The sequence below is a fragment of the Cryptotermes secundus genome, unplaced genomic scaffold (genome assembly GCF_002891405.2).
Source record: "Cryptotermes secundus unplaced genomic scaffold, Csec_1.0 scaffold204, whole genome shotgun sequence".
NCBI classification, from domain to species: Eukaryota; Metazoa; Arthropoda; class Insecta; order Blattodea; family Kalotermitidae; genus Cryptotermes; species Cryptotermes secundus.
The window spans coordinates 266,076-281,422 of NW_019738351.1; the positions used below are offsets into that span (position 1 = coordinate 266,076).

At 39.3% G+C, this 15,347-nt stretch overlaps 2 protein-coding genes across 6 annotated transcripts in view; one reads left to right on the top strand and one right to left on the bottom strand.

Annotated features, from left to right (window-relative positions):
• LOC111870728 (NF-kappa-B-repressing factor) overlaps window positions 1-9,961 on the top strand; it is a 33,969-nt gene extending 24,008 nt beyond the window's left edge. For all 5 annotated transcript variants that reach the window (XM_023863235.2, XM_023863232.2, XM_023863233.2 and 2 more), the window contains exons 7-9: window positions 1,291-1,473; window positions 4,914-5,093; window positions 9,874-9,961. In XM_023863235.2, coding sequence (XP_023719003.1) covers window positions 1,291-1,473; window positions 4,914-5,093; window position 9,874 — 364 coding nt within the window. In that variant the 3' untranslated portion in view covers window positions 9,875-9,961. The remainder of the gene's footprint in view (window positions 1-1,290; window positions 1,474-4,913; window positions 5,094-9,873) is intronic.
• On the bottom strand, window positions 8,848-15,318 carry LOC111870730 (heat shock factor 2-binding protein). Its single transcript, XM_023863236.2, has 6 exons — window positions 15,121-15,318; window positions 14,609-14,792; window positions 13,831-14,063; window positions 9,898-10,154; window positions 9,579-9,783; window positions 8,848-9,225 (listed from the first exon to the last, which is right to left on the bottom strand). The coding sequence occupies exons 1-6, from the start codon at window positions 15,187-15,189 to the stop codon at window positions 8,938-8,940; spliced, it is 1,236 nt and encodes a 411-aa protein (XP_023719004.1). The 5' UTR covers window positions 15,190-15,318; the 3' UTR covers window positions 8,848-8,937.
• Window positions 15,319-15,347: the final 29 nt, after the last annotated feature.

Consider the following 15,347-nt stretch of genomic DNA (forward strand, 5'->3'; position numbering starts at 1 on the left):
ACTTTTGCGGATAGAGGGTGTCATGTGGTCAGCACAACAAATCCCCACGGCCATTAATTTCGGTTTTCTAGACCGGAGCCACTATTTCCTTGAAATAGCACCTCAATTATCATCACGAGGCTGAGTGGACCCCATTCCAGACCCACTACTTCTCAGAAAAATTCTGGTAGCGCCGGGAATCGAACCCAGACCTCTGGATCTGTAACCAAGCATGCTGACCACTAGACCTCTGCTACCATAGAGGTGGTTAATTAAAGATTCAGTGAGAAATATTATTCTGCTCATATTGTGAAGGTAACAGGTGCCCTTTTATTTCTTGATCTTGCTACTGGAAAAACAATTGCTCATTGGTAACACCATAATGAGTCTTTTTATCTGGGGGCACGTGGTAGCATAGTTGGTTGGGTCACTATGTTACAAGCCAGAAGGTTGCAGGTTTGAATCCCAATGAGGTGGGTTGAGGCACAATGCTACAAGCCTGAAGGTCACAGGTTTGAGTCCTGAAGAGGTTGATTTTTTCAATTTACCTAATCCTTCCAGCTGTGTTATAGCCCTGGGGTTGACTCAGTCTGTAACAGAAATGAGTACCAGGAATCTTCCTGGGATGTAAAGGGCAACCGATGCATAAAGCTGACAACCTCACTGCCATCTGTGAGCCGATTGTATAGAAAATGTGGGAGCCTCAATGTCTCACCACCCTATGTCTTTAAGGCCCCGTTACAGGGGTAGCTATGTGTGTTATGGTTTGCCCCTCTGGTCTGCTTTGATTCATAACAATTGTATAGTAACATATACAAAAACTGAGTTTTTTATTTAATTCAGATATGCTGTTTCTGAACCTAGACACAGAATTTTGCATCAGGTTACAGTTTTGTATATTGAATTTTTATCCCGAAAAGATCATTATTGGAAATTGCATAGTAAGTGGCAGGTACATTTATGCCTTGTATGCAAGATAAAGTAAGTGAATGAAGAGATGACTGTGCATCTTAACTGTGGTGTTTGCAACCACTTTATTTTATACATGTTATTGAAGAAAGTGAAAATTTGTCATGCTTTATAAGTAATTCACATCACAGCACCACAATAATGTTAATGTAGGGCCCATCTGGATGCTATGGAGAAGTAAAACATCTTCTCCCCACTGGGAACTGAACCCTAGCTGTCCAGTCCGTAGCCATTGCTATCCCAGCTCAAGTTCTAATGTAATATTATGTCTTTGCAGAACTTCCACATTTGAAATGTCTCACCATTCAGTGCATAATGTGTGCTCTTGTTATACCCTCACAGGATACAAGAACACATCAATAGAGCTGGCTTGGGATTGTCACAGCCAAAGTCCAATAGTTCAGAAGATCGTCAGTTCAGAGCAAAAGTTCAGCGCTTGATACAAGACTATGCAAATGGCAATTCACAGTATGATCTTGTATTCTCTTCAGACTTCACCATCGAAGAGAGGAAGATGATGCATGGGTAAGTTCAATGAAATTCTTAACCACATAGAGATCAGGTCACCACAGTGAACAGACGCAAGCTTCACACCGTATTCCCCTCCAGTAAAATTCACTTTCATTTTTTTTGGGGGGGGGGGAATTTTATGTTGTTAATTTTGTGTAAACATTTGCACTGAAGTTTCATTATGATTACTGTTCTCACAAGTTAGAATGACTATAGATGGGGTTGTGGATTGGATATTGGATTTATTGACCCATTATACACTCACCTTGTAATTACACTTAATTATAAAGTCATCACTGATTTCCACACTTCACAAATCATGTTAAGTCTGCAATGCCGTCACTATTCATTTCCTGGTAGTGGCTTCTAACTCACAGCGGCTATTCCTCTGCTTCCAGGCTCAAGTCCTCTCTGAATGGTGGCTCCCTTCCAGCTGCCTCTTTTCTTCACAGATTCCCATGCAGAACTGCCTCAGTTGCCCCAGTTGTCTTCCTTATAACTCTTTGGTACAATTTGAGTAGAAAACACTGTTTCCAGCAGTACCTCTCTATGGTTGCATGCTTATCCATTGCCGTGGTAATGTGTTTACTGAGCCATTGCCTAGAAACGGATGTTCTTTCAGAACCATTTGCTAGCAGTGGCTGTTTCTCTGGCTCAATACCATGTAGTTTGGTGGATAGGTTCATTCATTTCAGGAGGAACCACTGTCTCTCCATCCCTAGGGTAGAAGAGTGAGAAATCTTGGTGCCTTTACACCAGACTACATGGTGTCACATCCCAGAAGACTTAATCTTAATATTCACCACTCTGAGAATGTCATACCTCATGTGTGTTCAGATTTATAACTTCTCTTTGTGTGTCGTACATTCTGGACATAAAAATGTTTATTTCAGATTTCAGTCAACACAACAATTTATAAATAATATACAGGTGACCTGTTTACATGAAAGTTGTATATCAGAGGCACAGCATGTTTCAACCCCTGGGTCATCATCAGGTGCTGATTCATCTCAGGTGCTGAACTTACACCTATTATGAAGAGCCAGGATAGTGCAGTTGGTATAGTGACTGGCTACAGGCTGGACAACCAAGGGGTTAGAGTTCAAGTCCCAGTAGGGTCAAGAATTTTCACTTCTCCAACTTGTCTAGGCCTACTCTGGGGCCCACCTAGCCTCCTATTCAGTGGGTACCAGGAGCTCTTTCCCTGGGGGTAAAGCAGCCCGCGCATGAAGCTGACCACTTAGTTAGTTATTAGTTAGTTATTGGAGAGGGTGGGTTTCCCCATGCACTTAAACCTGTATTGGTCCATTATGCTTCCCTCTATGATAGTCTACCAATCTCTATATCCTACCGGTACTGGTGCTTACCATCAGTCCCGCCCAGCCAGCGAGACCGGCTCTACTAGCTGAGAGGTATCTATAATGCTTCCCCCATCTACCAGAGGTGTTAGAGACTGCTGTTGGGCGGGAAACGTCCATAATTTGGCTCAGTGACCTCCTTTGGAGAGATGAGGTTCTTTTACGTGCCGTAAAGCTACGACACGGGACCCACGGCTTAAAGTCCCTCCCGGAGGACTTGTTCCCTGAATTTTTCCGCCCTTAAAAATTCGACAACCTCCGCCGGGAATTTGAACCCGTGTACCACGAGTCATGAGGTGGGAACGTTACCTCTAGACTACAGAGGCTGCTAAGCTGACCACTTATCTCCAACTAGTGCTGTGGTCAAGAAAACGTGGGTCTATACATCCAGTCCTCCATATGTCTTCATGACATACAGCTTTACCTTTTTACCTTTACTTATACAGTGGAACCTCGCTTAACGATCACCTCTCATAATGAGTAATTCACATAACGAACAAAACAAATTGTAAAAAAAAATGACTCGCTTAACGAGCGATGTTTAGCATAACAAGTGACAAGAGGGGAAGTCCCGGATTGTGCGCATGCTACATGAGTCTGTGTTCAGCACTTGTTCCGCTAGCATCTTAGTGTCGCTTGTGGTCACACATTTTCCAAACTTGTGTTCAGACGTATTATTTGTTATTTTCTTTTGTGCAAAGTTTAATAACCCTTGCAGAACGAGGTGTGAGCATGGCTGATCTAGCATGCACATACAATCGGTCTACACAACGATTTGCACGATTTGGAGTTGCATAGTGTTTCACAGAAAGAAGTTGTGGAGGAGAGTTTGTCAGAGGAGGAGGAGGAGGAGGTAACAGCAAAGCAACAACCTTCTGGTGCAATAAGAGAAATGCTGAAAGCATGGGAAACTGTTGCATCGTACATTGAGAAGCATCACCTTAATAAGGCAGTGGCTATGCGCGCTACAGATTTATTTAATGATAATGCTGTGTCGCATTTTCACCAAATTTTGAAGCATCAGAAAAAACGAATGTCTCTAGACAGCTTTCTAGTAAAAAAGAATTAGATATGTATCATAAATAATAAACTAATTATTTCAACTTTTTTTTTTTTTTTTTTCTGCAAATTGAATTTGCATTCCAGGTTGATTCATTCCACATAGAAGAAAAGATGAAGATGATTCACACTCCTTAACAATGTATATATAATCATCTTTGAATAGATGTTATACATAAAATTTTTTTAGTATTTTTTCGGCATGGAGTGCATTATCGTATTTTACATTAATTTATATGTGAAAAATTGTTTCTCTTAACAAGTATTTCACATTACGAGTAAGATTCTGGAACGAATTATGCTCGTTAAGCGAGGTTCCACTGTACCTAATATGGATCCATATTGTAGGGTTGTTCTTTGTTTTGATATTGAACTTGTTACAANCTTTTTTTTTTTTTGTTTTCTGCAAATTGAATTTGCATTCCAGGTTGATTCATTCCACATAGAAGAAAAGATGAAGATGATTCACACTCCTTAACAATGTATATATAATCATCTTTGAATAGATGTTATACATAAAATTTTTTTAGTATTTTTTCGGCATGGAGTGCATTATCGTATTTTACATTAATTTATATGTGAAAAATTGTTTCTCTTAACAAGTATTTCACATTACGAGTAAGATTCTGGAACGAATTATGCTCGTTAAGCGAGGTTCCACTGTACCTAATATGGATCCATATTGTAGGGTTGTTCTTTGTTTTGATATTGAACTTGTTACAAGGTCCTCAAAGTTAAAATTAAAATTAGTTGATTAAAACTATTATTGTCAATTATTAAAATCAAATTTAAGATGATATATATAAGTATATTATTCCTCGGATATACTGATCATGTATTCTGGTGCTTCTTAGGGTGTGTGGAAAATTCTGGACAATTATACATGTGTAGTACACTTCATTCCAGCTTTGTATAAAACAGATTGGTTTCCTTCCTGTTCCTCTATCTAAAATGCATGATGGCACTAACAGAACAATGTTATTCTGCTGTGTAATTGGGACAGTAAGGAAGCCTAGTTCCCTGTGATTCTTGCTTCAGCATTGCTACAAGGCTGAAGCTGAAGACCAGAAGTTATGGAAAAAATATGAACAGGCACTTGGTGGTCTCTAAGAAACGGGATATGTGGCAGGCGTTGGAGCAACTGCTGAGAAGCGGTGGTTCCACCGAGAGGTATGATCTTGTGAAGCCCACAGGGCCAGCACCGCAGCAAGAAGCATGGTGAGTTACCATAGGCTGTACAATACATGGTCATGCAACATGAGTGCAAACATATATAAATGCTGCACTATAACTTTGGTATATTTCCTCCTGGGTTGGTAACTTAATTATTGGTGGCAAAAGGATTCATAACAAAACAGCATTTCTGCATCTTTTGAAGTCTTGAATATAATTTTTTATTGAAATAAGGTATTATAAATTTTGACGTTTCATGATTCAGTTTCAACAAACTCATTCAACAATCACACTCTGCGGCTTATTAACTTCTGTACGTGGAACAAGGAAGAATTTTAAGCCACAGTGCAGAGAGTGTAGACAAGTGCAGTGGACCCAAGTGACAGTAGGTAACCCCCCACTGCCTGAAGACAGGAGCAGATGCACATTCCAGAACATGTACAGGTGTTCAGAATATCAAATGATGGGCAGAGCTCAGAAAACTATTCGTTCTGAGTCTAAAATTAATTCCAGTAACTTCTGAGAAAACTTGTGAAGTTAATCCAAAAACCTGCAGGCATAGTTAGCTAGATGCAGGAGCCCAATGGTAAAGTTACTGATGATTACCAATTTATGCCATATTAACTTTTATCATGGATAATACCAATTTGAATATACAGAAACGTAATGTTTGTATTAATATACCATCATCAGAAACTTCTAGATCTTAGGAAAATTATTGGTCCTTATTCTGAGAACTAGTTGTAACCATCAGACACTCTCTGTGTGAAATGTTGAGTTCCTTGATATTAGAGCAGGTGACATATGTCACAAGCATTGCCCACTGAAGAGTCTGCTATTGCTAAGTTGCTGTATATAATGCTAAGGGATAATTAGTGTGATATTGTTCTGCATGTGGATCTGTAACCACACCGTTGAAATCCCCCCCCCCTTTTTTTCAGTAGCTGATATAGTTGATAATAAGAATTTATGAAGAAACAAAGGTTTAAGACACACTGTCAGAACAAGGAATAGATGATGAGCAGATAGACCAAACTTGCATGAACAAGGACATCTGCTAGTCCTTGCATCCAAGCATCTGGTGTTATTTTCCAAAAGGGCAGAAATGATACTTCAAGAAAACCCACTGACTTTCTTTAGAAATTGAGAATTTGACTTACAGTGGCAAGCCACTTTGAGAATTTGAGAACTGACAGTTTCTACCAGCCGTAAGTCAAAAGTGGGAGTGCCAGGAGCTCATTAGCGACCCCCATAAATTGCATCGCTGTCAATTTCGCCATTTGGTCTTTTAGGGCGAAATTCCCTTTAAAAACAATCTGTCATTGGCCGGAACCAAAATTAAGCCAACTCCTCTTATTTGAGTCAGCCTATCAGGGAAATTAGGAAGAGAGGAGAATAGGCAGATACAACTCAGTTAGGACCTCTGGCTCGGCAGAGAGTTCAGTCTAAGATTTTTAGTCATCTATCAACTTTAGAACTTGGTGGAGGCAAACCCCGCATCACATGTGCTAAATGGTAATTCTGAGTACAAAATTTTGCTCATAACGACTCATAAAGAGATTTAGCTTAATCCATAAGTGGACAGTTATAAGTTGAGCTTACTGAGTGCAATTTGTGCAAGTGTAACACCAGCTGTTTGTAAGCCAAAACTAAATCAGATTGTGTGAATTTATACAGCCGAGTGCCTTTAAGAAGAACAATAAACTGTTGTAGTGGTACAGTGAATTGTGTTGGTTAGAGGTTTCACCCTCACTTGTCTGAGCCTGACCTGTATCCAACCTGAAGAGAGCCTCATCTCCACTAGCTAGTCAAACCCATTGCCAGCTTTCACCTACTCACGCCTTCCCCCCTTTACAATGAATCGTAAACAGTCTCTAGCTGTTTGCTGGCGCCCATACCATCAGGTCCCATCCTGAAATTCAAACCCCCAATAATCTCAATGGAAGGAAGAAGCGGTGGAGCCGGGTCAAGCCGAAACCAGCCACGACCTAGCAACTTCAGCAGCGGTAACACCAGGTAGGGCAGCGTCAAAGTGGTCATCAGAGCAAAGGGCCGATTGTCATCGACTCCCACTCCCTGCACTACTATTCAGACGGAGCTACAGGTGGAAGGGCAAAAAAGGGGGCGGTTATAAGTGACGCCAAACGTGGAAGCAAACAGTTACAGATCATTGTGTTTCAGTCTCAGGTAGGAAGTGGACATAGCTACACACTAAGCATTATACATCCTACAAGACTGGTTCACACTTTATTTCTTTCTGGCTTAAGCACCAACATCTCATGCCTGCAATATTATATTTCAGCATCCTGTTACACACACAATATATATGGATAAATACCGTCTTAAGTGCAACAAATTTTATTGTAGTTTTTACTTCTTTTCCTCCTCCACACTACATGTTTCGGCCCTAAATGGCCATCATCAGGTGTGTATCACTCACGTAGCTGTTACNCAGGAAAAGAGGTAAAAACTACAATAAAATTTGTTGCACTTAAGACGGTATTTATCCATATATCTCATGCCTGATTAACATTCTCATGCCAATACACTTGAACACTGTGCAGCATCTGCGTTCCCTGAGGCTGTGAGTGAAGCAAAAGAAAGAGATCTTTCTGTTATGCAGAGGCTCACAGTATCACCAAGAGACTGAGATGCAAGTCTAGACCTGAATAATATGGAGAGTCTGAACAGTGACTGTGCACATGTTGAACTCTTTAAATAAGTCCTGACAGTTTAATCTAAAAGTTAGTCATGTATTCTTCCATATTGTAAAATAATAGGCTGAAAGTTGGGGATCTCAAGTGGGGGGGCAGGAGATGGTCGTGATATCTGCACAGGCCAGTGAAAAACAGAGAAACTGGTTTCAAAGTTCTCACAGTGATTATGAACATTAATCCAGGGTGTAATGCCACATGGTGTGGCAGAAGTCCACTGTTGCCTCAGAGGAATGTGCTGCCTCCATCTTCAGAAATGAAGCCAGAAACCGGCAAGAAGCTGCTTCTAATACTGTTTCTTATACTCCGCAGTCCATCATCAATGCAACAAACTGTTCCTTCTTTGTTACACTTTCACTTTTGACACAACATGTTTCGGCCCTAAATGGCCACCGTTAGGTGTCTTACTATGCTAAAACTGCTGCACTGCACTAATATTGTCCATTCGTCACATATGCGACTGCACGCTTTCATAATGTAAAACGTCATATTCATAGTCATTTGGTATGTGCTAAAAAACACATGCTGTAGTTCACTTAATTTAAATCAATAAAATGCATTAAAATTTATATTAAAATTTTTTATTAAAATTTCCTTTAAATTTTGTAAAATTCTTATTACACCTCACAGATACAGATCAAAACAAGTGGACAACGCCCATTGTGAGGTGTAATAAGAATTTTACAAAATGTAAAGGAAATTTTAATAGATTTTATTGATTTAAATTAAGTGAACTACAGCGTGTGGTATTTTAGCGCATACCAAATAACTATGAGTATGAGTATGACGTTTTAAATTATGAAAGCGTGCAGTCACATATGCGATGAATGGACAATATTAGTGCAGTGTAGCAGTTTTAGCATAGTAAGACACCTGAAGATGGCCATTTAGGGCCGAAACGTGTGTCAAAAGTGAAAGTGTAACAAAGAAGGAACAATTTGTTGCATAGTTGACAGACTGTGTAGTACAATGAACAGTTCTAGATATAGTAATGCAACAAGATGTTCAAATACAGGATTAAGAATCTGCTTGCCACCAGATAGCAACCATCCAGAAATTTATCAGTAACTGTAATTAATAAAGTGTTCAGGTTTCATCATATTTATTAAGCGAAGTAACTTTCTACACAGTTGTATCAGTGGGATTGTATGGCACATGACATGACCAGTAATTTGCTATGCAGGGTGTTTCATGTAACTTATGTTACTACATCCCGGTCCAAAGCGAGCATTTGAAGACTCCTGGCAGCTTGCAGCTTTGCTGTTCATTCCAGTGCCTCCAAAAGAAGAGTCTCCTCCACATCCTCTGGAACATTTTGTCCTGGCCTGCCACAAGTCAGAATGACAGCACTTTGTTTCATATACATGTTGGGCTTTCTTTATGTTGTTCAGTATCTCTTGGACCACATTTTTCATCTCAGGTTGTGAACACTTGGTCGTTGCTTGTATCATATCCAGTGGTACCTGCAAAATAACAGAAGGGAGTTTATTTCCTTCTACTGATTACATACATGTTGTTAAACCCCTGACATGTTTCAGTCACACAAGACCATCTTCAGGGGGTGTACCATATTGAAAGGAAATTTTAGAATTTATATATATAAACAAAAGATTTAAAATTAAAGTTTCCCATATGAATGTAATATTCGTTGGGCATCCTGTCATTCAGCATTGTATAGTCTTGACTACTTACAGCATTATTAAGTAAATCATGAAATTAAAGATATAAGGTCAAGACAGTGAATTTTGTTTAATGAGGCCTGTAGAAATATTCCGTTGAAGAACTACATTAGTTAACACATGCAGAGTTCACATACATATTTCAGTATGTCTTGGAGAACTGTGCCATTGGGGATGTCACAGGTGAGTGACTGTAGCAGTCGAAGTTGCATGAGTTTCATTTCATAGGTGGTGTCTGTCTGCAAGTCATGGGCTAGTGCTGACAGCAGATCTGCTTGTTGCTGCAGGAACTTGAGCCCATCATGGTTGATGCTGGTGTTGTACAGCGCCATTAACAGAAGCCTGCACAAGATACAAGAAGGATCAAGGTTCGCTTCAGTCTGCCTTATTGCTTTCTGAATTGTGATTGTATCTGTGATTTTCTGATTCCAGATGATGCTAGCAAGAAGTGCGTACCTTTTCAGACAATTTCCTGAAGGCACTGGGATGACAGGAAGGATTCGGTTGAACTGTTCGAGGAGCTCCCTGCCATTCGAGTTTGTAACCAGGAACTGTCTGCCAGCCGATGTAGCTGCAATGTTGGTTACAATGCCACACATGGACAGGATGAACTGGCTCTCATTGGCATACTGACTTGGCATCGAGGAGTCATACGTCTCCATAAACGATATCAGTGATCCGTGAACAATAGCCAAGAAGTCTGCAACTTTATTCTGTAAGACATATTAGTTATAAACTGAGCTACTCTCAACACTCAGCAGCCCCAGTGAGACGATGACCATGGATGTAAGATCAGTATAAACATCTTCCGGACTGTGACACCGTGTAGACTTGTATGTAGATACCAACGTTTTAGAGTAACATGCTACCTCCATCTTCAGGATTGAAGTCTCACAACCCAAAAGACCACAGTCTGAACAACATTCACTGCTGTGAAAATCTGGAAACTTGCATAAAGATAGTCTAACTTCTCTCATATGTTAAATAACACTGACATACCATGTCTCTTTTTGCCTGGAGAATGAGAAGTGGGGCACCCAAAATCATCCAGATTGTGTCACTGAATTTCATTGCCACAAGAGATGAACACTGTGATGTTCTTTGTACACTAATCTTGAAATGAAATACAGATATTTCTGGAAATGTGTAGGAAAGGGGATGCGGTCAGGCTGCTGTTTAAAATTTGTTTGGTGGGGAATGAGTGGATTGAAACACCAAACTGAGAAAAATCATGAACAGAAGGAATTTGACACAGAGCTTATTGGCTTTGAATTACTGAAATTGAACATTAAAAGGGGGCTCTGCTGTAATCAAGAGAAATGTCACATTTTATATTTCAGCTCAAATATAATGGCGGTAAAGGTAAAGTTGTCCCTATGCTTAACTAATTAAACAGTGCACCATGGAGTGGATGTATAGACCCTCATTTTCTTGACCTCAGCACTAGTTGTAGGTGGGTGGTCAGCTTCACATCCTGGCCACTCTACCCGCAGGGAAAGAAATCCTGGTACCCATTGGATAGGAGGCTGGGTGAGCCCCAGAACTGGTTTGCATGACATGGAGAAGAGAAAATTCTTGACCCTAGTAGAACTCGAACTTTGACCTCTCTGTCATACTTACATGATTGTTGTGCCATATTCAGCACTGCATGGACCTGCACTGTGGGGTACTGTTGCCCCTAAAATTTGGAATTCACAAAGGCCTGGTGGAAATAGATACATTTAATTGTTTAAATTCTTCCAGTTCTATGGAATGTATGAAATATTCTGTCAGAATAGATAATGCAAAAAAGAAGTTGTAAGAAGAGAGATTTTTGACCCTGAAGATAGAGACAATATGTTCTTCCAAAATGTCAGTTGACTTTCAAAGGACTACACAGCAAATAAGATCTAAAAGTTTGTGACAATTGTACATTAGTAAAAATTTATATTATATTATCAAGCAAAAATGAACATGAGCCATTGTCTTGCCTTTATCTGAAAACTGTCCTGTTTATTTTTCAAAACAACGTTTCAGAGACTGGATTCTGTCTCTGTCTTCAGGTAAAACCTACTTAGCTGGGCCCAATTGATGGAGCTATTCCCTATTTCTGAACTGAACAGGACAGTTTTTAGATAAAGACGATGATGAATAATGTCCAAAAGCATAATATTTGGACTACACGGTGTTATGTCCCAGAAGATAGTACTCATAATAATCACTGCTGTGAGAACCTCAAATCCTACATAAATTGTAAGATGTAATAGAATGTAGTGAAAGATTATGAATACCATGTGTAATGTTTGTAGGACCTGGAAAGACATGTAAAGTAAGGAGTGATTATGTGAAGCCACACGGTACATTGTGAAGTTTCAGATGTCAAGGTGAAGTCAGAAGTATTACTTGCATTGAGATAATCTGTTGCTGGAACTAGTTGACCTTCAGATAATTACTGAACAGGACAGAAAAAGGAAGGTCACTGGGTAAAATATGTTCTAAATATGTGTGTCAGCAGTGATGGTAATGACTAAGACAGGAACTCTCCTTCATATACAAGACTTCCACAGTTAAGGCTTTGCCTGAGAAATTGGTTGTTGTTATGTCTATGTTTTTCCTACTTCAGACATAAAGCCACATTCACTTCTTCCACCTCATTATTAATTATCAGCATGATGGTAGTCTCAATTTATACTGCATAACATGTATAGTTGATAAAATGTTATTAAAGAAATACGGATTAACTAGGATAAGGTTAAATTATACAGTAAAATTAATGTGGAAGAGCTCTTCAAAGACTAGACTGTAAAGCCAACATCCTTACCGAGAAGGGGTTCTGATATAAGCACATCCATATAGCACTTACAGAAGAGTTCTGTTTGGATGAGAAGTAGGAGTAACCATTCTTTGTCTGTGATGTGGTTGCTTCCCTTGCCAGTATAATGCATTGTATGGTGACTGAAACTTTAGGTAAGTAAAACATAGGCATGTAATGAAATAAAGTTTTGGAATGAGGATATGAGTTGTGTCCAGAAACTCTCCTGCAGTACTTAGACATAATTTAACAGCTGTGGCCTCCGTATGTATTAGTATAAGTATTTTTTTTTTTTTTTATTGCTAGTGGGGTGGGACTAAGTCCCTTGTACTGCGGCCACTTCTGGCCTATTGTACCAGCCCCAGATGATAGGTGAGGGTGATTGTGGAGCAATTGGTGGAATGAAGATTGGCAGGGGAAACAGAAGTACTCAGAGAAAACCTACCCCAGCGCCACTTTGTCCACCACAAATCCCACTTGACTAGACCCGGGATCGAACCTGGGCCACCGCAGTGGGAAGCCAGCAACTAACCGCTAGAGCCGTGGTGTGGCCCATTCAGTGTAAGTAAGTAAATGCATATCTTTGTGCGTCTGCTGCAGGAAAATCAGCATTGCAACTTTGAAACTTTATCATAGAGGTTACCTATATTTATTATCTCTGGGCCCTTCAGCTCATGGATGTGTGACTCAGAATGTTTTATTACTATGGTTAGTGTGAAAGTCTACTTATTTTTGTCACAATCTCGATGCTTTTCATGGAGATGAAACAAACCCATGCATGTAAGAAGAGCAACACAAATTTTCAGTTTTTCCTTCTAAAAAATGAACAGATTTTCTGTTTATACTTGTGCTGTTATTATTATTATTATTATTATTATCTGGGATGCAAGGTGTGATGAACATGGTGAATTAAACACACATTAGATAATTGTGACGAAATAATGGCAGTGTCATGTGTTTGGAGACAAGAATGAAACTCGAGGTGATGCAGAATCAAATGATACAAATTTATAGCTTAGTAACATAAATGCAGAGACATGGTCCTCTAGGTTGGGGGTTGGATGCAAAGCTGACAACCTTGCTCTGTAAAAAAATATTTGTGCAAAATTCAAAAAGAGTGAAAACTGGATGGTCTAACAGAAGACAAATCTGGCAGAATCTTCTGAAGAAAGCATGGCTAAAAAAAGAAGCTGTTCTTGCTGCCAATGATGATGAATGTACTATTTATTATAAAAACATGTGACCTAAGATTACTACTTTTCACCTTGAACTCTCAGTGTTACTAGTAGAGGAACTGACATTGTATCTTCATTCAGGGTTCCCTCTACTGTCAAGAGAACATCAAGTCTTCATCAGGGGGACTGGCATGCTTCACATTCCAAAAATTCTATTTTGGTAGAGCCGAAGGTCTCAGTATATAAGCAGGAAAGGTAACAAACACACCTGACCAGGGACCAAACTTGGAAACCTCAGAATGAGAGTCTAGAGTCTTGCCCCACGACCGCCAAGTGCCCCAAAATCAGTACTCCCCACCAATCTCAGAACTGTATCAACAAAGATGTATTGCTAAAATATGAATCATAGGAATTTGTTTATACCCCAGACAGAAGCATGTCAATAACGGGAGGAAGCCTAGAAGCCTTCCAAATGAGATTTCCCATAACTGCTCCCAGGGATGCGCAGAATTGACTCTGCTGCTGCACCAGACTGCGCACTGTGAATAATTCAGCCTGCATCTGACCCATGTTTTCCTGTTGGCTCTTCCAGCCATTCTGAAGATTTTCGTACTTGCAGCTTAGAGCCACCAGTTCACCATGTAAGTCAGCCATAGCTGAAAAGACACTTGTTTGATCAAATCTGTTACCAGTAATAGAATAGTCTCATCTCCTACAACAGTGATTCTCAAGTACAGCCAGTGGCTATTTTCATAGATAGACACGTTTAATTCCAGATGTGGTGTTTTTCTTTCCATACATTGAATAAATTCAGTAGCAAAATATACATCCAGTGATGAAGTTCCATACATACATCCAAAATATCCACATTGAAATATTAGTTAATACTGAAGAGCTCTGCCAAATTTTTGCTTCAAAATCACTGCACTGGAATTTACAATTTATAAATGGTCTCAGTCAAAATGTTTAATAGAAGAAAAACAATTAAAGCATGGAACTAAGTCACCTGCATGGTGCCAATTTTGTCTGCTCTACAGTTTTTACAGTTAAGCATGAAATGGTCTAGGTGAGAGATCCCTAGATCAAGAAATTTGGAAAATATAGTTTTAAGCACCACTGTCAGCTACTCCACAGTAATGTAACTCATCATCTATATCCATTTTATCTGCACTGCTAAATAATTGAGACTTCATAAGATCACCTTGGTGTGCACCATGAAGCTGAGAACTGATTAAAAACTCTGTGTTTTTACAAAGAGATTCTGTTTCCCGTTGTAGGCGTGTTAAGTCTGAATCGAGGCAGACGAAAGCTGGAGACGTAGCAAAGTCAGCAAACAGACCATGAAGACTACTGCTGACAGAACTTAAAGTAGTAATTATGTCATCCTGTAAAAATATGTAATTACACTTATTTCACAATTTCTGATAACAAATTATAGTAGTGCTAATATAATTGGGCTAAGTTTCAATTTGTAACTCTTTGTTTCTAGTCAGTGTTAGGGAAATAATTTTATGCTGACTACTATAGTGCAGTCATTTGAATGGTTCCATTAATTGAAGATCCTAAACGGAAATAAATGATATGAATAAAGGATTTTTATGATATCTTTAAATTAGATGTTAGATAACCTATTAAACGTTAACTGCATGCATGTACTATCACGTCAGATTGAAACTACTGTTTTTCCTTGTAACACTCGTAATCCATGCTTACCAAGAAGTCACTTTCACCACGCAAAACATATTCAGAATTATTATCAGATATAATTTCTGGTTCTGTCATATTGTTTGTCGGTCTTGCTGTTTAAATGGACTCGTATTTTTACAAGATCTATGAGAATAAAGTTAGGTTAAGCAAATCACAGAAGAGAAATACTCGAACTTCGCGCTCACCAACTCTGTGAACGCGCAATGAAATAAGTCGAATTAATAGAAGGCTTT

What these genes read in the sequence shown, in the direction of transcription:
- LOC111870730 (XM_023863236.2), bottom strand. Translation starts at nt 15,189, where the DNA reads ATGACAGAACCAGAAATTATATCTGATAATAATTCTGAATATGTTTTG. An exon ending in GTGGTGAAAGTGACTTCTTG is followed by an intron (nt 14,793 to 15,120) that starts GTAAGCATGGAT and finishes ATATTTTTACAG; the next exon opens with GATGACATAATTACTACTTT. An exon ending in TCCAAGACATACTGAAATAT is followed by an intron (nt 9,226 to 9,578) that starts GTATGTGAACTC and finishes GTTATTTTGCAG; the next exon opens with GTACCACTGGATATGATACA.